This window comes from Mirounga angustirostris, unplaced genomic scaffold, assembly GCF_029215605.1.
Source record: "Mirounga angustirostris isolate CCGP_5_RB_7025 unplaced genomic scaffold, mMirAng1.0.hap1 SCAF_16, whole genome shotgun sequence".
NCBI lineage: Eukaryota > Metazoa > Chordata > Mammalia > Carnivora > Phocidae > Mirounga > Mirounga angustirostris.
Window position 1 is genome coordinate 23,180,047 of NW_026991724.1, and position 26,263 is coordinate 23,206,309.

The window sequence follows — 26,263 nt, forward strand, 5'->3', positions numbered from 1 at the left end:
CAAATTAAAGTATATAAATAAGCTTTTGATTCCTGATACATTTAACTCATTAGCTTTACAATTATATCGTAATATTTTACAAAAGCATGAGGAATATATGAGACATCTAGTTTTTCCAAATCCAGACCATTCTATCTGTTTGTGTTTCTATCAACCTATCTATCATCCATCTATCTATCATCACCTCTCTAGCTAACTCATAAATTAGAGTCACAAAGAAAGGGAAATGCACATTTTTGAACCTCAGGGAGGGTAAAGAGTTTTATAATGATTCACTTTCTCCTTTGTGATATATCTGTGCAAGTTTGACATTATTGCAGTTATTATACTGATGCTACTAATCAAGGATAAGGTGGGCATGTGTTGATGCATCTCTGGTTGTATATCCTTTACCCCTCATTCATGGCAGCATATAGTACAAATCACATGGTTAGCAGAAATTGTGGATACAATATATGGTGCCCAAAAGGAATTTATGCCTGATGAATTTGTATCACTTAATCTCATAAATGAGAGACCTTTTTTTCATAGATAGTAAAATGATAATTGCACAATGAATTGGTAAGAGTTTTGGGGAATAACAAAGCTAGTGGTTTCATAACCAGGATAATGTGTTCAACAAGTTTTATTCATAAGAGGAGTCTAGCACAGCATTTTATATCAACTGCAATCTTTGAACGGCACAATCTGGGAGACCCGCAAAGAGTGAATTACAGTAATCAGCCTTCAGAATGACAAAGGAGTTAATCAGCATCTCCTTGCCTTTCTCATGAAGTCTCTCAATCTGGTGATATCACAGAAATTATAAAAAGAAGGCTTCATGATGGATACAAAATGCTTCTCAAATGATAACACCAAAGACAATGGTAAACACACATACAGACACACACACACACACACACAGAAGTTTTAAATTTTTGAGATGACTGAAACTGGATTCTAATCAGAAGTACTCCCTGGATAATGAGACAGAAGGAACAGCTGTTTAGCACTTAGGGAGAACTTAAGGCCAGCCTATGACTTAAAATTTTTAAACTACTGCAACCGGGAAATCATTTGATTGAATAAAGTTAAGATAAAATCATGTCTTTTAAGTACAAGAGAATCTACTCACAATAGGGTAATGAATGCAAATTTCAGGGCAAGATGATTCCCCTTTTCCCTCCTTAGTAATCCTACCAAGGTTCACCTCCCATTTCACACATTCCCACCCCACTCTCCAGTGTCAGGTTCAAAATCCCCACTGAATTAAATTCATGGAGAATGGGTTCTCATTCATTCTCATGAAATTTCTAATTAGGTTAGATTTTCAAAATGAAGTTCCAGGGAAACTCTTCTAAAATGTGATTGTTTATATTCCCTCTTCTGAATTGACTTTTCATTTAATGCTGTTGAGAATCCAGCAGGACAGGCTCATCCTCCTGAACACCAACTATGTTTTTGTTTTGTTTTGTTTTGTTTTTCTTCTCCTCAAAATCTTAGAGGCTCCTATTTTCAAGGAAAAAAGTTTGTCCCAAGGATGTTCCATGATTTATCCAAGGGTAACTAGGTAAAGGGTCTACATATAAACACTAGGACCATTACTGCATTGGGAATTTTATAAGCATCGAAGACAAAAGATGTGATATTTTTAATTGTATCAACTCCAAGTCAATCCTGATATTACCATGTTTAATTAGCTAAGTTGATTTTCTTTTTTTGTGAGGCTATTGATCAAATGCCTACATCAAAGACTCACTGCCCCAGAAAAAAGCATTTTGTCATACTGCTTGCCATAAAATTGAAAACTCTAATTTGTTGCCAAGTTGATATAATGGAAGTTTAAACATAATATTTAAGCTTCTAAAAACATAGCTGGGCATTGAAAATGTGTAACTATAAGCATGTGGGAAGACATGAGCATTAATTTTGCTTCACCACTTTGGTGAAAAAAGATGGACACAATTCTCATCTTGGGGAGTGGGAAGCTATTTGAAATCAGCACCATCAAAGATGTTTCAAGTTGCTTTGTTTTTAGCAGAAAGGGTATAGGGATCTCCTGTCTGCTGTTTTAAAATAAAAGTTGAAAATGGATAAAAATGCCATTTAACTGAGGATTTCCATAACTTTTTACATAGGTCAAATTTTTTGACTGCACAAACCTGAGAGGAAAAATAACGTTATATTTTCTGCTCTGTGCGAGGTGGTATTTGATACCAAACAATACTTTTTAAAATAAGGAAGTTCTCTCTTTTGCCTATAAAAGAAACAGGCTAAAGCTTGGGAGAACATGTGAGCCAAAGCAAATAATTCAGGGGAGAAGTAGAGGCAACTTTTAAGACAATTTTAAGCTCCTGTTTTAGGAGTTTATCATCATACTGCAACATCTATGTAGGTGAAATGATCTGCCTTTGAATAGGAATTTTAAAAAAGGTTTTAGTGATGTGTACATATGCCCCAATGTGAGGAGAAAAAGGGGAGGGCCAAGAGCACTTGGGGTTTTTCCTAGCATGTTTTTATGGCTACAAGGTAGCAGGAAAAATGTTCCAGAAATTCTGTCTTGAATTTTCTAATGAGTCATTGCTAGTTGTGAGGTTGACTAGAGGCAGCTCAGAAAGCAAGATTTGTTCATTATACAGTTTGCACCAAAGCCAATGAAGTATGCTGAATGCCCTAAAGAAAACTTGGAGAGACTCCTTGCTTACCTTAGAAATCAGAAAACCCACTCCTAGTGTTTTCTAAGAAAAGAGAAAGTGTGAAGACTTCCATGTACAGCTTTCCAGCTGGGTCCTCTTGAGCAACTTCATTTAATGGGATAGCTATTATTCTCTTTTTTTCCAATGGGGAAGCCAATACCTGCCCTGCCATGTCAAGGGGCAATATGTTATTACACTGAAGTACTTTTGAACTGTAGATGTCTGTGTAAGAATGATATGCTGGAAACATGTTTGACCCTTGGATAATGAACCAGTATCCTAACCATATTTTTTAGGGTCTTGGCAGGAATGGGGTGATTGAGGACAGTTTAATGAAGGAACTATTGATGAAAGCTTGGCCAGGTTAAGAGAGACCATCCAGGGATACCAAGAACCCCAAGGCTAGCAGCAGAGGTGTCTTCATCATCCCTAGGCCTGAGAGAACAAGGGATTGGGGCAGCTATTGGACACTAGAGTTTTGTTCTAGCAATATCTGAAGATACTAACCATAGACTGGCCAAACATATGTTTGGGGTATTTGGGGAATCTGGAACTTCAGCCTGCTACATCCTCACAATCTCCTAGGGTAATGTATGTTGGTTGAGTCTAATGCAGAGTCAGAAAGTAAGGAAGTCCAGGGATGCCTGGGTGGCTCAGTCAGTTGAGCGTCCAACTCTTGATTTTGGTTCATTCAGGTCATGATCTTGGGGTCGTGAAATCCAGCCCTGCATCGGACCCCCCACTCAGTGAGGAGTCTGCATGGGATTCTCTCCCTCTGCCCCTATTCCCACTTGTGCTCTCTCTCTCTCTCCCTTTCTCTAATGAATGAATCTTAAAAAGAAAGGAAGGAAGGAAGGAAGGAAGGAGGGAGGGAGGGAGGGAGGAAGGAAAGAAAGAAAGAAAGAAAGGAAGGAAGGAAGGGAGGAAGGAGGGGAGGGAGGGAGGGAGGGAGGGAGGAAGGAAAGAAAGAAAGAAAGGAAGGAAGGAAGGAAGGAGGGGAGGGAGGGAGGGAGGGAGGGAGGGAGGGAGGGAGGAAGGAAGGAAGGAAGGAAGGAAAAGAAAGGAAAGAAAAAAGGGCGCCTGGGTGGCTCAGTTGGTTAGGTGACTGTCTTCGGCTCAAGTCATGATCCCGGAGTCCCGGGATCAAGTCCCACATTGGGCTCTCTGCTCGGCGGGGAGTCTGCTTCTCCCTTTAACCCTACCCCCTCTTGCGTGCTCTCTCTCACTCTCTCTCTCTAATAAATAAATTTTTAAAAAAAAGGAAAGAGAAAGAGAAGAAAGAAAGAGAAAGAAAGAAAGAAAAAGAAAGAGAAAGAAAGAAGGAAAGAAGGAAAAAAGGAAAGAAGGAAAGAAAGAAAGAAAGAAAGAAAGAAAGAAAGAAAGAAAGAAAGAAAGAAAGAAAGAAAGAAAGAAAGAAAGAAAGAAAGAGAAAGAAAGAAAGAAAGAAAGAAAAAGAAAGTTAGTTCATTGAGGCAATCCATAATGGTCACTCTTCCATGCCAAGAGTAGGTGGAAAATGCTGGAAAGTGGATCTGGAGGGGCAGTTGGAGAATGTTTAGCACTGTAACCATCATCCAGATAAGCATTAAATAAATTATGGCTGGGAAGGGAAAAGGGGAAGGGAAATAGCATAATTGGGTAACTAGTGTATGCCAAGAACTTTGCATGAATTCTCTCACACAGTCTCAGCATACCCACAATGGGAGGCTGATTATTGTTTCCATTTGATAGGGCAAGATATTGAGTCCTGATGAGTTTAATAATTTGTTCATGGTCACAAAGCTAGCAAGTGTGAGAATAACATGAGAAACCAAACTTGCTTGACTTCAACATGAGGGAGCATTTATAAGGGGACTCAAACTTGTCAAGAGATAAGCATATTTGGTATTATGAGTACTGAGTATACCTTGATGGTGGAGAGTGTAAACATTTCTGTAATAGATGGAGACCTGTGGAGCTCTTCTTGTCCCATTTAAGCAAATCCCTCCATCATAATGCTTCTCTCATATTTTGATATAACTCATAGTCATTAAACCTAAGTATGCTATTATAACTGAGACTCAGAACTATTTTAATTCCAAGTTGTCTGAGAGACATTACAGGGTTTTTTTTTTTCTTAGACTCTCATAATATATTAAAAAAAATGATGAGAATAATACATAGCACACTTCTCTGGGTCTGAGGAAATTACAAAAATTCTTCCTCTGAAGTAACCTCAAAGGACTCATGTGTAGACGTCAACCCATCTACTCATTTGAAAAAAACAAACAAACAAAAAACCTCTGTCTTCCTTGGGGAATTATATTAGTTTCCTCTGATTATTAGACATTGTGTGCCAAATTCCAAAGACCAATGTATGGCTTTAGTTCATGATGACCTTAGAATGTGATGGTACCTAAACTTTACAAACATTCATGTAACTATTATGGGAGTAAAACAATTTTCTAATCCTTTCTACTGGAATTGGGCCCGTAATGAAGATATTCTGAGTTACGGAATATATATCCATGGCAGAGTAGCCAGACTGGCATCTCATGAGGTTGGTTTTGTTGAGGTTTTGTTGTTATTGATGAGGTTTTGTTGTTATTGTTGTTGTTTTTTGTTCGTTTGTTTTTCTACACAGTAATCTAAGTCTACATGATTATTGTATTTCTGCTTTTCTCTTCTGTTTTTGTTTATAATCCTATAAGTATGGTCTGTTGAGTCATATTTTGATATGATCAAATCTTGAAACAAGCCATTATATTGAAAGATATTATTATGTTACTATCAATGTTTCCAAATAAGCAGGGTTATCCAATTAGTGCTCCCTGCATGTGAATCTCGGATATAAAAGTGGTGTCAAGGTGTAATAAAGTACATTGGAACTCGCAGCTCTTCCCAAAGCCTGCACACTGTCTGGGTGGATTAGATTTCCCTGGGCACTCTTGTGCCTCGCCTGGTACATGAATAATTCTGGGACTTCAACTCCTTGCAAACCTTTTACAGACAGATGATTTAATTAGAGCTTAAGAGTCCAACCAACCAACCAACCAAACAAACCACAATTACAACTTCAGAAATGACCGAGTGGCTCATCCTCAATTTGAATTGGACATGCATGATATTCCTACACGATAATAAAGAATAAATATTCTTTATTCTTAAAGATAATAAAGAGAATTATCTTTAATAAATAGAATTATCTTTAATCCAGACAGTTTTCTTTAACTTGGGCCAGAGGTGTAACACACATCCATTCAACAGCAATATTTTGGGCTAGTCACAGTAATTTTTGTTTTGAGCTTTTAGCAGTATGGTGGTGGGAGGTGTGTTTTGTGAGGAAGAGTTAAGTAACACTGCAGGACACAGAAAAAATAGAGTACAATCATTGTAAGATATCTGATCATTCTTTAAAATGGGAAGAAGTGAAATAAGTGCAACATCCATTGATATGGGAAAGCTTAAGTTACTGATAGTGTATTCATAAATGAAGAATTATGCAGCTATAAGAAATAATGAGTTGGATGTCTATATGCTAACAACAACAACAAAAAAGGATCTCAAAGATACCCACTCTATGATAAAAGAAAGTCCCAGAAAAGTGCCTATATCACGGCCACATTTGTGGTTAAATGTTCATTTGCATATATGTACATTTGTATGCATATACCTATAATGGCTTTGGAAATGTACCCATCCAAATGTTAGCAATATTTATCTATAAAGAGATATGACAGTAGGGAGAGGGCTAAATAAAGATTTTTAAAATAACTTCAGAAGTATCTACCCAAATTTTGAATCTTTAAGAAGAATATTAAATTACTGGTGAAACACATAAAGAAGCAGATGGATGAAATCCTGAAAATATATCAAACTAAAAAACATGAACATTTTAGCACTGATGATATTATATTATTTTGTATGATTTTATGTTTCACCTCCTTTCTCTCTTCTGTCTTTTCATTTTTTGCTAAAGTTTTTATTTTACAATAGAGAAAATGTAATAACTAAAATATAAATGTGGTTGAACAGTACCTTAGGATTTAGACACTTGCCTATATTAATTCTGATTGGTATTTTATTCATCTGAGTTGATCCTAATAATGCATTTATTTCTTTCATCTCTCTGATGTATTTGTGAGCTGCAGAATAATTTATCTTTGACCTCAGAGCCTGCAAGCTATTTATGTATTTACTCCTCTTGTAGGGGAATTGGAGTCTGTGATAAATTGTAAGATTCTTTCACTTCCAGGGTTTTCCTGGGTAGATGAGGCTATGTTATGATTTATACTTTAATTTGGTAGGCAAGAGTATGCCATTCTGTTTACTTTTTAATGTATATTTTTGCAAGTTCTCTTTTTTATATACTATAAAATGTATTTTTGCAATTTAACCACTAATGCCTGTGACTAAAATCTTTCTCAGTGTTGGCATCATAGACACCAGTTAAAAGGCAAAAGAAAGCAGAAAATTATCTGAGCGGGGACTTGATGTGTGCACATGGGTATGTTTGCGTGAGAGCGTCGTCACATTCGATTTGAATGAGCTGTCTGTCTGAAAGTCATTCTCCCATTTCTCCCCCCTCAGCAATTATAAAAACTGCTCTTCCCAACATGGACAGAGAAGCCAAGGAGGAATACCTGGTTGTCATCCAAGCCAAAGATATGGGTGGACACTCTGGTGGCCTGTCTGGGACCACAACACTTACAGTGACCCTTACCGACGTTAATGACAATCCTCCAAAATTTGCCCAAAGTAAGTGAGTTCCCTGCATTGGGTGAAAATCTCCAAGTATGTCGTTTCTATTTGAACGTACGTTCTGATTTTCAGCAACATCCAAAAAACTGATAGCAGTCATTGAATGCTTATTATACACAAAGTATGCATATATATATATGAAACAACCAATTCTCCTGTCATCCTGTCATTTTGGTACTCAATGTATCCCTAGTTTACAGATTTCAAAGAAGTTGAGAAAACTTCCAAATATTCAATGTATAGTAAATAGTGGAGCTAAGAATTAGAACCAAGGTGTCTGACTGCAAGATGTGTGCTTAATTCTCTGTTTCGTGGTACCTCCCACTAAGAACTTGATAGAATGATTAAAATGCACCTCAGACAGTGTTCTACCGATAGTCCCACTGTTGTATAAAAGAAACTGAACTCTGTAGTGCTTGATGGGGGAAAGCAGATATGCGATATACTTGCAAAAATAAACACTCCTCCTTCTTGTGACTTCTTCTGACTCCTCCTTCAGCCATCAGTGGTCGCTGACCCTACTCATCCCTACTAAAGCCGTGCTCTGCCTCGGAAGCATCTCAACAAAATTCTAGGCAGCCACCATCCATGAATCCGGGAGATAATCATTATTTTCCAACTGTTTAATATGCTCACAGTACATGTTCCCTTTCTTTTTTTTTTATTATTATTATTTTTTTATTTTTATTTTTATTTTTATTTATTTATCTGACAGAGAGACACAGCAAGAGAGGGAACAGAAGCAGGGGGAGTGGGAGAGGGAGAAGCAGGCTTCCTGCTGAGCAGGGAACCCTATGCGGGGCTTGATCCCAGGACCCTGGGATCATGACCTGAGCTGAAGGCAGATGCTTAATGATTGAGCCACCGAGGCACCCCACATGTTCCCTTTCTTGTGAGCACTTATCCAATATATCTGACCTAGGTGACTTGGGAAGGCCTTTCAGACATGGAGACTCTTGAGTTGAGATATGAACGATGTATAGGAATTAGCTGGAACAAAGCGGAACCAGGGGAATGGGGAGGGTGGACATTGTAACTGGTGGAAGAGGATGTCCTAAAGCCCCATGAAAGAGGGGTGTATGTCCCCGGATGAGAATTTAAAAAATCTTACTCCCATCTGAGTCTAGAGAGTTAGGTTAGGCAGGAGATAGCCATATTTGGATTTGGAGTACCATTTTAAGTACCATGATCTTTTTCCTAAGATCACTGGGAAGCCGTTAAAAGGTTTTGCATTGTAGGTTAAGTCATAGAATTGGATTCCAGGGAAATCAGAGAAAATGAAGTCTGGTGGCCTTGTTCTGATATGTTCTCCCCACTGCAGCCACTTAAAGGGTGTTCATAAGCATTCATGTAAAAAGTGAAAGCAGAGCTAGCAAGCGAGGGTGGTCTCACTGGAACTGGAGAAAGCATATAGGTGTGACAGAAACTTAAGAGTTAATGATAAGAAACATCTAAGGGTACATTGCATTTTCAGTCACATGTCTGCTGTGAGAGATTACATGCCTGCTGATGCGCTTTGCCCAGATAGGGAATACCATAGGAGAACCTGTTTTTGTTTTGTTTTGTTTTTTTAAGATTTTATTTATTTATCTGAGACAGAGAGAATGAGAGAGACAGAGAGCACATGAGAGGGGGGAGGGTCAGAGGGAGAAGCAGACCCCCCGCCGAGCAGGGAGCCCGATGCGGGACTCGATCCAGGGACTCCAGGATCATGACCTGAGCCGAAGGCAGTCGCCTAACCAACTGAGCCACCCAGGCGCCCCGGGAACCTGTTTTTGAAGAGAGAATAGTAAGGCGAGAGGGGGAGAGGAAGAGAGACACAAGTGGGGCTTGAAAAGGACACATTTGAGGTATCTTTGAGAATTTATCTGCAGAACAAAATTCCAAGGTAGAAAGAACAGAAAGGATGCATTTTCATTAGAAATTTTAGAATTTTCACTTCTGGCCATGCATAAATCAGATAACAATGCCACCCTTTTTAACCAGATTATTAAACTGGAGAGTCCTATTTCTCCTATCTTTTTCCCGGTCCTTTTATTTGCTTTTCAGTGGCCATTATAGTTAAGGCTGTAATATGCAACTCTTCTTTCTCAGAAAATGATTGTTTCAGTTCAGCAGTGGAGGTGAGTTTCGAAAGTGTTCCCTTTTTTAGGGGTAGTAACTCTTAACTATGATCACACTGATAGAGATGATGAGTGAGCAGAATAGGAATGGATAAACATTCCATTTGCTTGGCTTCCCAAGGCTCCTTGATGTAGGACTAGCAACAAGGTGAAGCCCCTTGCTGGCTTATTTACTTAATAAGCATACCTAGAGGGATCATCTCAAACCTTATGTGGTATGTAAAGTTTGAAGGAAATAGAATCATTATACCAATTATGAGAGATTTGGGAGACTCATGTTCGACGTGTGGATTTTCAAGTGCCTACCTTATGGTGAAACTATTTGAAAAACTATTTGAAAAACATTTTTGTTCCCCAGTCCCATAATTTCATGATTCTAAGAGACATTTTTATTTCATCATTAAATAAAAGTGTGTTAGTGCTGGAGGAAAACTTTACCCATCATCTGAAATAATCTTGTTAGATCAGGTGAAATAAGCCTTAGTTTGTCTAGGGGACTCAGTGATTGAGTTCTGACTAGAATTAGGTAATGTTCTTCAGATTTAATTTTTCCTTTTTTGTTTATAGCTCATCAAATATTTATCTTTTTCCCCTTTCAATGGGACTAAAACTTCCTGGTTGTCTTGAGTTTGGGTTCCCCAGAAACAGGCACTGAGACAAGAATTTGATTATAAGTAGTTTATATTGGAGATGATCCCAGGAATCGCCGGTAGGGGAGCGAGGATATGTGAGACAGAAGGACAGAGAGCCAATAAGTACATTATCAAGCCAGCTACAACCTGTGGGGGACTGGAGCTGTATCCCGTTGGGGAAACTCTGAAACACAGTAAATAAAAGAGAGGAAATAGCTCAGTGTTACCCTACCAGAGAGGGGAGGAGCCTGGGATTTTATATCCTGAGTTGTGTGAGTCTTTGAAGGCTGCTTCTGTGAGGGCATTAATTTTCTGGTAGTTCTGGCCTGACAGGCAGTGGGTAAAATGGCTTTTCTCTGAAGGCCAGAGAAAAGCCTCAGGCAAAGAAGTGCGGGAGTTGGCCGTTAGATGTAGGGCAGGTGTATCCCGAGTGGTGATGTCTAGGGGTTATGGTTGCTTCCCTCCGCCAATGAAATGAGTGACACCAATACACCAACTGAAGCGATTTGAGTAAAAATGGGACTAATACCACTAATTAGACACGTTTTACTGGCCCCATGGGAGAATAAACGTACAGTGTATAATTGTATTTTGCCTAGAGAGTTTTGGAGGTAGGATTTCTGGTCTTCAGAGCAGTGAGGACTTTAGTAACAGGAGGGCTATTTCATGTGTCTGAACAGCTTGCTGCAGGGCACAGCAGAAGTTTAGTAATTGGATTTTATCAAAAATGGTCTACAAGTCTATAAATATAAAGGTAACTTCAAAAGTGACTTTCAGTGTGTTACACATTGCATCTTTCTGTGCTGAAATTAGCTTAATATTTTATGTTGGGCAACAATGAGTATCCCCACGGGCAGCCAATGTGATTCTATGGCAAACTGGAAAGAACATTCGTGTAGACTCACTAACATCCTGATATAAGCTCCAAATATATGTTTGGTAAACATATGGTTGAATAAGTTTCATATCTCAGAAGAGTCTTGAAAAGAGATCACTTCTTCTGGGATCTCTTTGCCTCTGACTCGTGTAAAGGATTGTATATTTCGCAGCAAAAGGGATACTTTTGTCTTCCATCACTGTGTTCTTAACGTCTGTACGTGTGCTCAGAACAAAGAAAGTACCCAGTAAATATTTGCTAAATGGGTTAGTAAATGAGTGGAATTTGTGCAATGCTCAGTGTTCCTTTCCTTTTCTAAGGTCTGTATCACTTCTCAGTACCAGAAGATGTAATTCTTGGCACTTCCATAGGGAGGGTGAAAGCCAATGATCAGGATATTGGTGAAAATGCACAGTCATCCTATGACATCATCGATGGAGATGGAACAGCGCTCTTTGAAATCACTTCCGATGCCCAGGCCCAGGATGGCATTATAAGACTAAGAAAGGTAAGCTAAGGAAGGGTTTGTTCATCTTCCAAATACCTCTTTGAAGCTTGAGTTTTGAAGGTGACAGGAGTTGGGTGCACTTCTTTAGCTGTGAAAAAGTTGAGTCCTTTTTGCACCTCATACCTTTGGCCCCACTTTCTATTCCAGCTAAAGCCATGCCAAGCAGTTACCATGGTGTGGCTAGCTTCGCATCTCATCCATCATTTCTCCCTCGTCTATGCCCCAGTGTTCTTCCCTAAGCTGAAGGAATTTGCCCAGTTCCTTTCCAGAGCACTCCAGTCACAAAGGGAAGTCAACACTCAGAAGGTAAACCTCAAGCAATGAAGGACATAGATTGGTAGGCTGTTCTTATTCTTTGAAGACATTATTCTGAGGCATATTTTCTATGGTTCTTAAGAGGATTCCCAGTAAGGATAAGATTCAGTTGCCCACAGAGGTGGCAAGTTCAATGGTTTTAATCCTTCTCTGTATAACTCTCCCCATTTCTGTACTCCTGTTTCCTGGAATGTCTCCACAAAATGCATTGAAGATTCCTAAGTTTTTATTGCAGGCTCTGCTTTCTGGGAAACTCAAAGACAGACAGAGCCATCCACCTCAGTTGTTCTAGCCAACTCTAGCACTAGAAGGGCAGGGCCAACCCTGCTACCCTAGGATACTCAACACCATGTATCAAAAGTCCAAGCATTATGGTAAATGAAGCTCATCTTTGCCTCACTCGTGGGTGTGGGGCTACCATTGGAGAAAGAAATATCTCCATGAATAGTACAGGTAATGTACAGTGATTTGCATCTACTTTTGCCAGCAGCCATTTCTTTTGTGATAGATGGGAAAAATTCTGGACAGTGTTTTCTGTATCTGTCTATCATCATGACATTTACATTAAAAAAAATGTGTAGAACGCATTTCATTATTTTGTGAGCATTGGCATTTGCAAGGAAAATACCCTTTTATCCTCATCATGAGTATTTTTTTCAATATTGTTCTTCATGTCTTTTTCACGAAATAGTACAAATTAATTTCAATTAAATCTGTTGGTTCATGAATAAGAAGATAGATGGCAGAGCACACTGTTGGGAGCCAACAATTCTTCTGTCTGTTTTGCTCAGCATTACATTCATGTGATTCCAAGCTTACTATGTAATTCTCTCTGTTGTATTACATAGGAATCTGCTTCCAATGCTCATGCTCTTAGAATCCCCCATTGGAGACATGGTGACAATGGGAACCGGGAGTTTTCTGGATATACTTTTGTATACAAAATCAATTGTTTAAATTAATTTTGAGGGGAAAACAATGGCTGCATTTATTTTAACTCTGTGCTTTCTACCTGGCTTGAGTTTAGGTTAAGAGTTGCAAAGTATTTAAAAACTCATGTTTAAAAGAGAGTACAGTATAATTATACTTGAGTCAATTACTGAATAACCCAGAGCCACATTTTCCTTGATTCCTAATGTCATTTTTGATTCCTAATGTCATTTTTATTGTTATTATTAACTGCTATCCTTTGCTACCATAGGGTTCTTTTATAAACTGAAGCAATTAGCCATGTGTTGTAGTTTTATTCACTGTTATTCATAAACATGGAACTATATACTACACATTTTGACACCAAGAAACCCATGTAATTTACTGTAGAGAACAATGTGTTAGGGAGTCATATTTCTACAATTCATGGGTCTTCTTTTTTGTCTGATAAAATCCTAAGGACACCAGGATGTGTTTGGATACATTATCATTATGTGGAGCTCAGAAAAATAAACAGAACGTAATCTGCTATACTTAACAGTGTTTGTGAAGAATTTGAAATTGCAAAATTGTTACAGTAGGGGTGATTGGCAAATTATGAAAATGCTGATGTTGAATCCTCTATTCATACGTACAGGTGCCTAGTAATTTCAGAATAGACAGGGAAGTGAGTATCTGCCTTGTTTACTAGAAAATATTTCCCCCAAAAGCCAAGTCTCATGAGAACTGAATTCAAGTAGATAAAATCAATCCCAAATTTTGAAATAAGTACATCTTTAAGCTTGTACAGGGGTTCTGAAAGAGTTCACTAATGCCAGGTTGTCTTGCAAATTGTTATTTTTAAATCTGCATTGCAGGGGCGCCTGGGTGGCTCAGTCGTTAAGCGTCTGCCTTCAGCTCAGGTCATGATCCCGGGGTCCTGGGATCGAGCCCCGCATCGGGCTCCCTGCTCAGCGGGAAGCCTGCTTCTCCCTCTCCCACTCCCCCGCTTGTGTTCCTGCTCTCGCTATCTCTCTGTGTCAAATAAATAAATAAAATCTTTAAAAAAAAATCTGCATTGCAGATTTGAAGTTCTGTTTCTTATGAAGAATTGCAGCGCACACCTAAATTGTCTCTCTGAACCTTGCCAGACTTTTATTCTTGAAAGCTAAAGTGTTATGAGTTGCCAAGACTTGCACTGTAAGGATTCCGATACAGATGGGCATCTGAGTGTTTAAGGGAACTATTTGCTTCTCCCTACTTCTGTTTACCTAGGTCATTAGCTGAGGTTTCAGGGGCTTTTAAGGAATGAGGTATTAATGTGTCAGAAATATTGTCAGTAATGGTGCAATGAGGTAATTTCAAATTGCTTTTAAGTGGTTGGTAGAGGTACAGCCAAACCTAGTTATCTATCTATCTATCTATATATATTGCTTTTACCCTTCCTTCTTCTAAATATAAACACAGATAAATATGCATCTGCATACATACTTCCTTATATGCCCACCTGTTTCATGGCCCTGAACTTATAATAGAGACCTTCTAAGAATACCCTAAAAAATAATAAACCTCATTTTAGCCACATGATCCGTAGAACAGCGGTGCTTTTGGAAGTGGAATAAGAAAACACTCTTTGTTGGGATCAGTGCTAAATTATGCTTTATAATGTCTCCTTGGACTAAACAATGATTATTTCTAGTTTTTTACATTTCACACACTGTTGCAGAAATGATAAAATATTCTTCCCAGATAGAGATTGTGTTCGATGCCGCCTTATCTCCTAGCAGCAGAGGCCCGATTAACTGGCTGATTGGTATGCAGGTCATGCCACCACTAGTAAAATTTTATTATGACTCTGAAGTGAAATTTTGATGGCACAATTCATGACTGTGAATATTTTGTGAATTCCAAGTGAAATGAGCAAAACAAAGCAAAACAATAGGAGATTAGATTCACTGAGCTCGTATAATAAACAGATATCAATAAATGCCTGTAAAATTTACAGGTTGAATCTGAGGGAATGGAGAGTGAGCCCATTAAGGCTCACAAATGGGCTTAAATGCACATAACGACCATCCATCAGCATTATACTCATTTGTTCTTGCTGCTGTGGTCATTAGTGAGAAACATTCATCTTTGTCATTTCTTAACAGCCTCTGGACTTTGAGACCAAAAAATCCTATACGCTGAAGGTAGAGGCAGCCAATGTCCATATTGACCCACGTTTCAGCGGCAGGGGGCCCTTTAAAGACACGGCAACGGTCAAAATCGTTGTTGAGGATGCTGACGAGCCTCCTGTCTTCTCTTCGCCGACTTACCTCCTTGAAGTTCATGAAAATGCTGCTCTAAACTCCGTGATTGGGCAAGTGACTGCTCGTGACCCCGATATCACCTCCAGTCCTATAAGGTATTTCTTTTTTAGAAGGTGTACAGGCTAAGTTAAATGATGAGCACATCAGTACAAAATGCAGCTATGTGTACATTCTGTGTGGCTGCCTTTGGTAGCATGCTCACATGCTGAGGAATTCTGGTCAACACAATGTGTGCGTGCGTGCTCTTAACACGCCTCCTCAAAGCTGCGTACAGTACCCAGAGCCCGGAATATCAAGGTGAATAAAGCTATTGCCGCTTTCAGAGAACTCACTGAAAATGCAAAATTGCATACATTCTGCAGTGCCTCTGAGTGGATCTTTTATATTTTCTCTGCTTGATTGTGTATTTGGTTTTTTTTCTAGTGTTGGGCAAGTATTGCTGGTTTGTCTTCTTTCTTTTTTGACAGTTAAGTGAAGTATATATAAGGATTTTAGGGGCATGAGACTACTGTCTCAGTGCGTTAAGAGGCCCCTGTCTTATTTCTGTGTTTGGTGTTTGGCTTTGAAATTATTTTCTTATCACTTCATGGACATTTCTGATAGGTCAGCATCTCTGGATTGGTGCTTTTTTAGAAAATATCTTTCTCTTCCATTAAAAAAAAAAATGGAAGTACTTTCCTTGCTCAGAACTTTTTCCCAAGATGAAATAATCCTTTATTAAAGTTTTTCTGCCTTTTTTAGAAATGAGGCTCAATTTTTTTTTTCTTTTGAACTGTGTACATTTTTTCTCTTTTGCCAGTCATCCAAATGACAGTAAAAGTGCTCAAGCTAAACAGCTTGCTTCCGAAAGAACACTGAAAATCTGTAACTTGTACACTGGTCTCCAAGGGTGAAGTGTTGGCTAATGATGTGTTTGAGTGTGGATTTCAAATATTGTCTTAGAAATGTTTGTCAGGAGAGAGAGATGGAGGAAGACAGTTTTAAAGAATTGTCCATTTAATCTGTGAATTAGATGTCAGTTGATCCCAACTTATTGAATGGATATACTTCCATCTACTTTAATCAAGGAAACTCTGGCCAGGTGAGCTTTCTGGAAGTTTTATTTATTCACTTCTTTTTTATGTACTAAACTCCCATTGCTCATAAGGGTATGGAAACTGTGAGACTACAGTTGAAACCCACAGACTAGTCAGTGCCCCAGATAATTTTAGTTAGGGCAAAAAATCTTTCTTTTCAGATCCAGAAAAGCTGGTTTTAATACAAGCCACTTCAAAACTCTTGATAATGTAGAATGTATCCCAAAAGGATACAAAAAAAAAAAAAAAAAAAGCTTCCCTCAAAAGAGCCCAACCTCTAAGAAGGTAAAATCCCACTTGGGGTTTTGAAAAATGGCCAGTTGTCCATTCTCAGTTCTAAAGAAGTTCAGCAATCCATAGCCACACAGAATGCCCATATTTGCCTAAGAGAACTGTGTCTCTCAAAGGACCAAGTGTTGAATACAAGGACAATAAGTATCCAAGAAACTACATGTATGTGGTCATCCATTTTCTGACTACATGTTGAAGTTATGAAATGGCTGTATATTGAAATGCTGATTTATACATATGGGCAATGCTGTCTGTTGAGTAATGAGTCTGTCCTGTTTTATGTTCCGGCATTTTCTCTGAAAGAACACAGACAGGAGCAATTGCCACTTTCCTCGCATTTCCAAGCATGAGACCGAATGAAGGCAGTGAGTAAGATGGGTTCAACTGAGTGACGGGGCCAGTTTTAACACTTGATTTGACAAGAGTTTTACTCTTTTCAGCAAGGAGCACACAAAGGGCTCAGGAGTATGCCAAGCCAGGGGCCTGTAGGGAAAGGGGGGTTCAGATATTGGGGCAATCTTGTATAAACTCCAAACATGGAATGCATAGTGGCAGTGGGAACAGACTTCCAATGCAGAGACATGGTCTTAATCAGCTAGAGATGAGGGCTGAAGAATTTGTCATGCCCTAGTGATGGCAACTGTCAACTTGCAGAACTGGTTAAAAATCCAGGTTTCTGGTTGCTCACGTATTTTTGCACATTTTGTTATCTTTCCATTTATTGATGCAAACATGGAGATTTGCTGATACTATTTCCAGTACCCAGGGAATCCAGTGATGATTGTCATTGTAGTTAATTATTGTTACTACTGTTGTTATGTTTTATTACTACTAGTGCTTTGAATTTATTTTATTTTATTTTATTTTTTTAGAGAGGGAGGTGGGGAGGGGCAGAGGGAGAGAGAGAAGAAGCTCAAGTACACTCCACACCCAGCTCGGAGCCTGATGCAGGGCTCGATCTCAAGACCATGAGATCATGACCTGAGCCGAAATGAAGAGTCGGACGCTCAATCCACAGAGCCTCCCAGGCGCCCCAAATTCTTACCACTGCTTTGAAAGGCAGGTGTAGAGGAAGCTTGAAACTGCTTAGCAACAACTGCCCAGCTTAGGAGTGTTTTGTTTTCAGGCAAGTTAAAGGGGATTTGAGGCTGTGTTACCAGGAGAGATGGACAGATAAAATAGCATCCGATGACAAGGACATATCTGTGCCTCTGATAGATTTCAAGCAAGCACTCGTTCCTTGGCATCTGGTCCCACCCAAAGAAGGGGTGAATACTGTTTCAAAGCATTTTACAACAGGGCTTTGATGTCCGTGTGACTCAGAAGGCAAGTCCCACACAGGTCTGAATGCAGGGGGATTGGCTGCATGGGATGAGAATGTAAGAATCATCAGCTGCATGTTTCAGCACCTGTTCTGCTTTTCTGCAGTTGTTGCTCCCCCCCCCCATCCCCTCCCACAACCCCACTTCATGGGGTTATGGAGAGCAGCTTTCCTCTCTACTGGCACAATTGGTTAATTTGAGTAGAAAATTAAATTTCCTGACTAGCCAGAGTAATGCATGGTTCCTTATGAGTCTAGCAGACAGATTTAGAGCCATTTAACCTTTTTAAACAGAACTAGAGGACACAGATATTCAGGGAATTACTGAGTAACAAATAGCTATGCATTACTGTCTCTTTAGAACTGTTGTATTTCATATGCTGACAAGAATATGCCCATCTTTTAGGGGGATGTTTACTTTGCCATGCAGCAAGAAATAGGCATTTATTGTGGCATTTGCCGTGTTAAAATATGCAGTCATTTATTGGTTGCTCAACTTCCCATAAGACTCAACTTCTTTTGAGAGGACATCATCAAGCCGGAAATAGCATGTATTTTAAAATTCTTAGACCTGTATCTATATCTATTCCTACACCTCTATCTGTATCTTTATCTTTATCTATATATTCCCTTTCAGGGGAAAATAGACAATGACATTGAGGTTCTTACCTTCTTCCTTCCAGGAACCTTAATTAAACATTTGCTACTCTTTTCAGTGCTATATGTCTCTCAGTAATATCGAATAATGTTGGGTAAACTATTTAAAAGATGTTATGTTTTGAGCTTATGCAAACTAAAGTTCGAATTCACTAGCCGGTCTCTGGAATTCTCTGAGACTGTCTCTTCATCTGTATTTTGGGATAATATCATGTCCCTCATAGGGTTACTGAAATAATTAAATTAAGTTATTGAATTTAAAAATGTAGTAGCTATTAATTAGCATTGCTAGTTAATAAAGCCACCATTGGTGTATATCATAAATGCAAATGAAAAATCCAGTGCTTATTTTAACAGAGATTCTTCTCCTAAAGGTTGCTGACTGTGCAGCATTATCTGCTTTTCCTATAACAGTTACTGGCTAAATAGTTTAACTAACCTCAGTTAGTGTAATTTGCCCCTGCTACTGCTGTGAATATTGTTACTGGTGAGTGCTCAGTATGTGGCAAGGATGTGCTAAATGTACTCATTTCATTTCCTAACACCTCTATACGATAACATACTCATTACCTCAACTTAACAGATGAGGAAACTATGGATAAAAAGCCTAAATTGCTGAGTATCACACAAATAACCAAGAGTGGAACTGTGGTGCATACCTAGGTTTTTTCTGACAACACAATGCCTATCCTCTGTCTCTCTGCCACACTTTCTTCCCCTGTGATCTCAGTGACTTCAACTGTGTCTCTGCTTGTTGGAACAGCTTAGTAGGACCGATTTTAATTGAAATCATAAACTACTCATTCTCTAAATGGCTTCATTCCATTCGGGATGCATACCAACAAGGAAGGAAAATATCCCAGGTCTGTGTAATTAACCAGAACATGGATGGAATGCTCCTTGCTCATTAGTCCAACCCCTTTGTATGGGTTTTGTTACTATTGGCTGTAAACCCAATTGTGATTAAGGAGGTAAAAGAAGAAACAATCTTCTAACAGTAGCATAAATCAGACATTGTGCTAAGTTCTTATTATGTATCATTTCATTTATTTTTAAAAGATGCTGTGAAGTAGTGAGTATGATTTTAGTTTTATGGAGAAGGAAGCTGAAGCTCTAAAAGGATGACTTCCTGTGTATTGTCATATAGTACGGAGTGCAGGGCCAGGATTTAAACCCAAATTTCTTCTTACCATTGACTACCATGCCTGTGCATGCTTTGCTGTGTTCTGGCATTTTGCATGAGGAGTGGGATGATGACAGTTCATTATTTACTGAGCCCATCCTTTGTGACAGATACTTTGAAATGCTCTTATATGCAGCCTACTGTTTATATGTAAGGTAAAAATTCTTAGCACAGACTAAGTGTTAAAATATAATCCAGTGCCTTCATGTTAACCTGCTGTGGTTCATTTTTTTCCTTTTCATAAATTTATTTCAAGTGTGTATTTGGTATTAGCATGATGTTGAGATGACATGTGATTGTTGTTTTTAGGTAGTTGCTTCCTATTTCTTTCAGAGCATTCACCTTGAATAAGACTACATGAGCTGCTTAAAATAAAAGTGGGGATGATGGCCATTCAGCAGGCAGAGTAGACTGACACATGATCATGGTAGCCACAGTGCTCTGTTGTCCTAATTCCTCTCCTGAATGTAAGTGCCCACTCAACATAAGAGATTGCATTTTGTTCTTCCTATTTGAACTTGGGCATTTTTATAATTCACTGCAGTTATCTGGCTTGCTGTTAATGAGCTCTTTTCCAAAAAATACTCTCCTTATATTCCTGACGTCCAGTGATACAAAAGTGGGAATATTCCACACTGTTGAGAACCTGGCATTAATTTAGAGGGTAGACTGTGTATCGATTGACTCTCTCCCCAGTCTTGTAGTAACTCCCATATTTGGTAAGGACCTAGTTTTTGTCTGTTTTAATTTAATTCAATTTATTATTTGCATTATTGTTTTGGTGATAAGAACACTTAACATGAGCTCTCCTCTTTAACAGATTTTTAGGTGCACAATATAATATTAACTCTAAGCACAATGTTGTACGGCACCTTTTTAGAACTTATCCATCTTGTGTAACTGAAACTTTATACCCGGTGATTAGCGACTCCCCATTCCCTCTTCCCTCAGCCCCTGGCAACCACCATTCTGTGCTTTTATGAATTTGACCATTTTAGATTATCTCCTGTAAGTAGAATCATGTGGTATTTGTCCTTCCATGACTGGCTTATTTCACTTAGCATGATGTTCTCCAGGTTCACGTCTGTTGTGGTACAGTATAGAAATTCCTTCTCTTTAAGGCTGAACAGTATCCCATTCTATCTATATACCACGTTTTCTTTATTCATTCATCTGTTGATGGTCATGTAGGTTGTTTTCCCATCTTGGCTAATGTAAGGAGTGCTGCAACGAACATAGGAGTGCTAATTGCTCTTCAAGAGCCTGGTTTTGATTGTCTTGGGTAAATACCCAGAAGTGAGATTGCCAGATCATACAGTAATTCTATTTTAAATTATTATTTAGGAACTCCCATAGTGTTTTCCATAGGGGCTGCACTTCTTTGCATTCTCACCAACAGTGTGCAGAGAACTGGTGCAAAGACTGAGTCCTTTTAAAATAATTAAAACTTGGTCATTTAGTTTCTGCACACTCTTAGCCAAATAAAAGTTTGATTGTCTCCCAATTCAGAAGTACCAACTCTTCAAATCATTGTTCCAGAAAACTCACTGTACTTGCTAATTCAACTACCAGTAGTTAATGTGTCAGTTAAGTCATACATTCAGTCAGATAACTGTTCATTCATTCACACACACACACACGTGTGTGTGTGTGTGTGTTATAGGATTTACTTATTTTGTTGTACAACGAATATCAGTGTAACTCAGGTTTTTCTAGGTACTTTCTGTAAAGACAAGCCTCTGCCCTCATAGACTGTATTCTACAGTAGGGAGGGTGGCTGAATAGCCATGGAAAACCCAAGCTCTTCGTATTTATCTAATTAGATACATGCTCTCTAAAAATGATAAAGTTAGATTATGGAACTTGAGGGTCACATGGAGGAGGAGCAAGTTTCTTAGTTTCATGGTGAATTTGAATAGAAGCAACCACGATACCTCATGATGCCAAGGTGGAACTATCTCACACTATAGAGAACCTAATATTAATTTGGATAGGGGACTGTGTGTATATAATTTTTTTCTCTCATCCTCTCTTCCTCTATTTCTCTATATGTGTATAGAGTGTGTGTATATCATAAATGCAAATGATGTGCTTTGGGTAGAAAAGGGCTCCTTTTTCTCCTTAGAGGAATCATAAATACTATGTGATGCAGGGACCTTAGAATCCTGGGACTAGCAGAACCAGATATTATTATTTATTAAAGCAGTTAGGGCAACCAGTGGAACAATTAGAGGCAAAAAGCTGAAAACTTGTAGATGGAATTTTTGATACTAAAAGTGCGTGCGAGAAAATGTTAAAATGGTTTCTTTAGGCATAATAACAAAAGCTAGAATGAAATTAAGCAGTGAGAAAGAAACAGTTGGAGTTCAGTGAAATATAATAACTGATTCATAACTAAGGGGTTTATTTCATTATAAGTGGCTCTACGTAGCGTCCTCACTTGCAGTTGACTCCAAATTGCATCTTCCTATAAATTTTCCATACAGAGGCTGCAAACCAATGTTCAGCACAACCTTTTTTATAAAATAAACGTGCATTTATGCCTGTTAAATTTGAAAAATAGATATACACTGCCTTTCTCCAAGAGCAGCATCTCCCTGTGTTCGAAGGGACACTATTGGGATTAAAGACACTGTGGCCAGATCAGTTGGAACTCACGTTTCTTTGCACCAGGACTTCATAGGTATGTTAATTTGCTAAAGTGCATTGCGCTTCTTAAGAAAGAGAAAACCGCAAGCAGTACATTCAATCTTTGAACTTCACGTAGTTTTGCCGAACATCTGGAGCTTACGGTGTGAGGGAGGACACGCACGCTCCCGTGCTGGTCTGTGCTCTAGATTCTAATGCACTGAGTGTTGCAAGTATCACAATACTTATTCCTCTATGTTTAACAGGATATGCATCCTTTTTGTTACTATATAAGTCTCCATCCCCCTCCCCCACCCTTTTTCTTTCTGTAGGACCTACTTAAGGGAGACTCATGACCTTAGTGAGTACTTCGACTCTATTACCTTAGGCCAGGGGTCATTAAACTATATAGCCTGTGTGCCAAATTTGGCCTACCACGTTTTTTAAAATGAACTTTTATTGGAACACAACCATCCTCATTCTTTTATGCCCTACAACTGCAGAGTTGAGTAGCTGTGACAGAGAGTGTATGGCCTGCAGAGCCTAAAATATTTACTTGACAAAAACGTTTGCCAACCCCTACTCTAGACTGATAGGGGTTTGGATTTTCATGCGTAATTTGAACAGTTGGCTCCCATATCATTCCACGATCTTATGCTGTCTCAGAAACTCCCTAAAGATAAGAAAATATATATATGTTTTAAACCTGTAGCAGTCAAAGAAATTCTTTGTATGAGACTCCAGCTCTATGTGATGGGAGTTGGCATCTCCCAAGCTTTCCTGAGAGCCCTTGGGACATTGGTCCTCATGGGACCCACGACAGGTTATACTCATGTTGAGTCTGCCAGAAAAGTCTGGTTTTGTTTAGTGTAGCTTTGGGGCCCATCCCCATAACTACCCTACAGGCTGTGAAAGGGCATCCTGAAAAATGCTGTGATGCTTACCTGCTTGGAGTGAGGAATTTACTTGTTTCTGGCATGAGTTTGTTATAAAATCCCATTTTTTCCTCCATTCTCCAGACCTCAGTAATGACTACAATACTGGGTTTTTAGAATTCAGGCTGGAGACTGCCTTAGCCAAACCCTGGTCTCTGCATTTCAGGGTATGGGTAAATTCTCTGAGTAGCAGTATTTCTGTATCTAAAAATATAAGATGGCATGAAGTAGAAAGTCACTTGGAAGAGATTTGCTGTAATATGTTCAACCATCTCTAACATGTATTCTCCCTTTGAGAGTCGATATATTCAATGAGTGATACTGGAAATAATCTGTGGATCTTCATTCATGCTTATTTAGTATTTTAGTATAGTGCTCTTCACATGTATCTCATTTATACTTCATTACATTAATTCTATGAATTACACATATTCTATGTGCATTAAACAAATTGTTACAGATTGTTTTCCCTGGGATTAGATGGGAGTCTGAAGTACAGGATGTTTGTTAGGAATGGAAGGAGACTAAAAGTAGGATGTGCAGGGGCAGAAATCTAACAACATCACAGTCTCTGCAGAACCTTGACCCAACCCAGTGGGTCTCTCTGGAATGAGTGTTGATCATCAGAGGAGTCCTGCCTCATGCCAAAAGGGCCTTTATCCCTCTGCTTGCTTAATCTCCAGATAAACTCTGGAGCATAGGCTCTGAGATTCTAGGGAGTGGATAGCTTAAGACTGTCTGCTGACCCTTCCCCACACAGCTCAGGCATCCTTCCTCGAAGGAAGATCTGCACAGCATATCTTCATGTCAATCATGGATCAGAGCTCTGAGCCTCTTTATTAGGGAAGTAATTTGACTAAGTTCATCCTGCTAGCCATGTAGCTCCTCTACCCATGTTAGCACCATACTACAGTATCTCCCTTTCAGCAAATAGATATTTGTTCTACATTTTGAGATGCAGACACTGAAGTGGCAGATCAGTTAGCTGAAAGGCTCTCGGTGTGGTATGGCCATAGTTATCCAAAACCATGAAGCTGCCTGAGTTTATAAAATATTTTAAAACAGGTGATCTAGAGTAGTAAAAAAAAAGCTTAATAATCAAGGGACAAGAAAAAAATTGGAAAATGCTGGTCATGGGTTTAAAAAAGTTCCTGTGTTTATTTGTTTTTGTTTTCTGATTGGTGAAGTCTTTGTCTCCTCTTGGGAACAAAATCTGATAGTAATGTTTATATTCTGAGAGAAACAAAGATGCTTGTGTAGGCTGAGCAGTGTTATCTAACATTGTTATACTCATAAGGCAAAATAAATCCTCTGTTTTGCATCCCAACAAAGGGAGATTGACATCCTTGTCCAATGTTCAAATATTTATGGGAGTCATTTCAACCAAGCCTTTATTTCTCCTTATATTTCTACACTCTGATTTGACATAAGCTTTTGATAAAGGACAATCAGATTTGACTTAGTGTTACAGAGGAAAACATAATATTGCATATTTTAGAAGAGATGTTAAAAATGGAGAAATGCCATTTCCTTCCATCTATCAAAAGTTTATTAGCTTTATTCTATGTGTCTGGAGCCAGTTTGCTGGGGAGCAAAACAGTTCAAGTTGAAGTGCCTTCCAAATGGGCCTCAGGATTCAAATCAAGTTTTGGGATGGTCTGCTGAGGTGTGTAGCTTCACAGTAAATGAGAATAAGATTTATGAAAGTCCTTAAGAACGGTTACAGTTATGGAAAATATATTTAATAGTGCAGAAGACAGCAAAAGACCTAAATGTCCTTCCAAAGGCAAGGGTCTGAAATTGAAGATAACAGGTATGGAAAGGAGCAGGACCCAGAGGGTCATGAAGTGTGGGAGATCTGCTCTCTGGAGAAAGAGGAAGCCTCTCTGGATCACCTTTATTAAACATCAAGCACATGATATCGGACTTTGCACTTGCTTAAATGTATAAGACTAAGTTAGACCGTGTAGGCAGGCATTGTGTTTAGGGATGAGTATTTTTGGTGGAAAATACTTTTGTCCCCCTAGAGAGAATTACATCTGCTTGAACACTGGAATAGTGTGCTTATATTAGTACTATTGTATATCAGATAGGTAAGCGAGCTATTTCAGTTAAAATGCTTTTCCAGCCCTTAAGAGTTAAAGGCCACATCTTGTGCACCTGTGAATTCCCAGCATTTACCATAAGTCCTTAGCATGTACTAAATGAGCCTAAATTTACTAAATGTCCAATGAAATTTTCAGTGCATATATAACTTTATGACATTAAAAAAAAATACCTGCTTTAATGTAGTTACGCACTACTCTTAGTATTCCGTGGGTGTGCATGTTTTCCATAAACACTTCTTTCTTTTTTTACAGTAAACGATTTTGACCAAAATTGGACAAATATATAATCAAATACCACTGTCCTCATCACTATCTAAGATTCAGTGTCAGGTACTGTGGTCAGGATATGACACTTAGTATCTCACTAACTTTATGAGTGGGGAAAAATGTGTATTATCTGCATTTTGCAACCATGTTAAGAGGACAATTTATATGGGCTACTAAAGTCATTTATATGGAGAATTAAATAAGAAATTAATATACGGGGTTTAGCAGAGAAGCTGAAAATTAGAAAGGCCATGATAAATACATTAAATATGTTACTAAATCTTAATCACAGGGATGGTCCTATGGTCCAGACAGCTGCATAATGAGGTTCTTTTTTTTTTTAATTTCAGGCTATCTCTGTTTTAGTGTTAATGTAACTTCATCAACTTTGAATATCCTTTCATATAGAGAAAAGTCATTATTGGCATGATTGGTAGCCCCCAAAAGATATTTAAGGGAGTTAAAGGATGTTCTTCACTCTTAGATTTCCCCTAAGAAGAGGAAGAGGCTGTGAGCCTTTCGTAAGGGTATTTCTTCAGTCTTCCTCCATCTTCTTTACTTCCCACATCCATATAATCACCACATCTTGTTTATTTTACTTTCTAAACTCCAACACCATCATCTCTAATGTGAATACTCACAAAAGTCCCATTTGCCTGCCTCCAACCCCTTGATATCCACACAGCTGCCAAACTAATCTCTAACT

General features: G+C 38.7%; 1 protein-coding gene across 2 annotated transcripts in view; it reads left to right on the top strand.

Moving 5' to 3' along the window:
- CDH8 (cadherin 8) overlaps positions 1 to 26,263 on the top strand; it is a 343,095-nt gene that overhangs the window by 176,680 nt on the left and 140,152 nt on the right. For both annotated transcript variants that reach the window (XM_045891003.2, XM_045891002.2), the window contains exons 4-6: positions 7,245 to 7,412; positions 11,368 to 11,555; positions 14,933 to 15,186. In XM_045891003.2, coding sequence (XP_045746959.1) covers positions 7,245 to 7,412; positions 11,368 to 11,555; positions 14,933 to 15,186 — 610 coding nt within the window. The remainder of the gene's footprint in view (positions 1 to 7,244; positions 7,413 to 11,367; positions 11,556 to 14,932; positions 15,187 to 26,263) is intronic.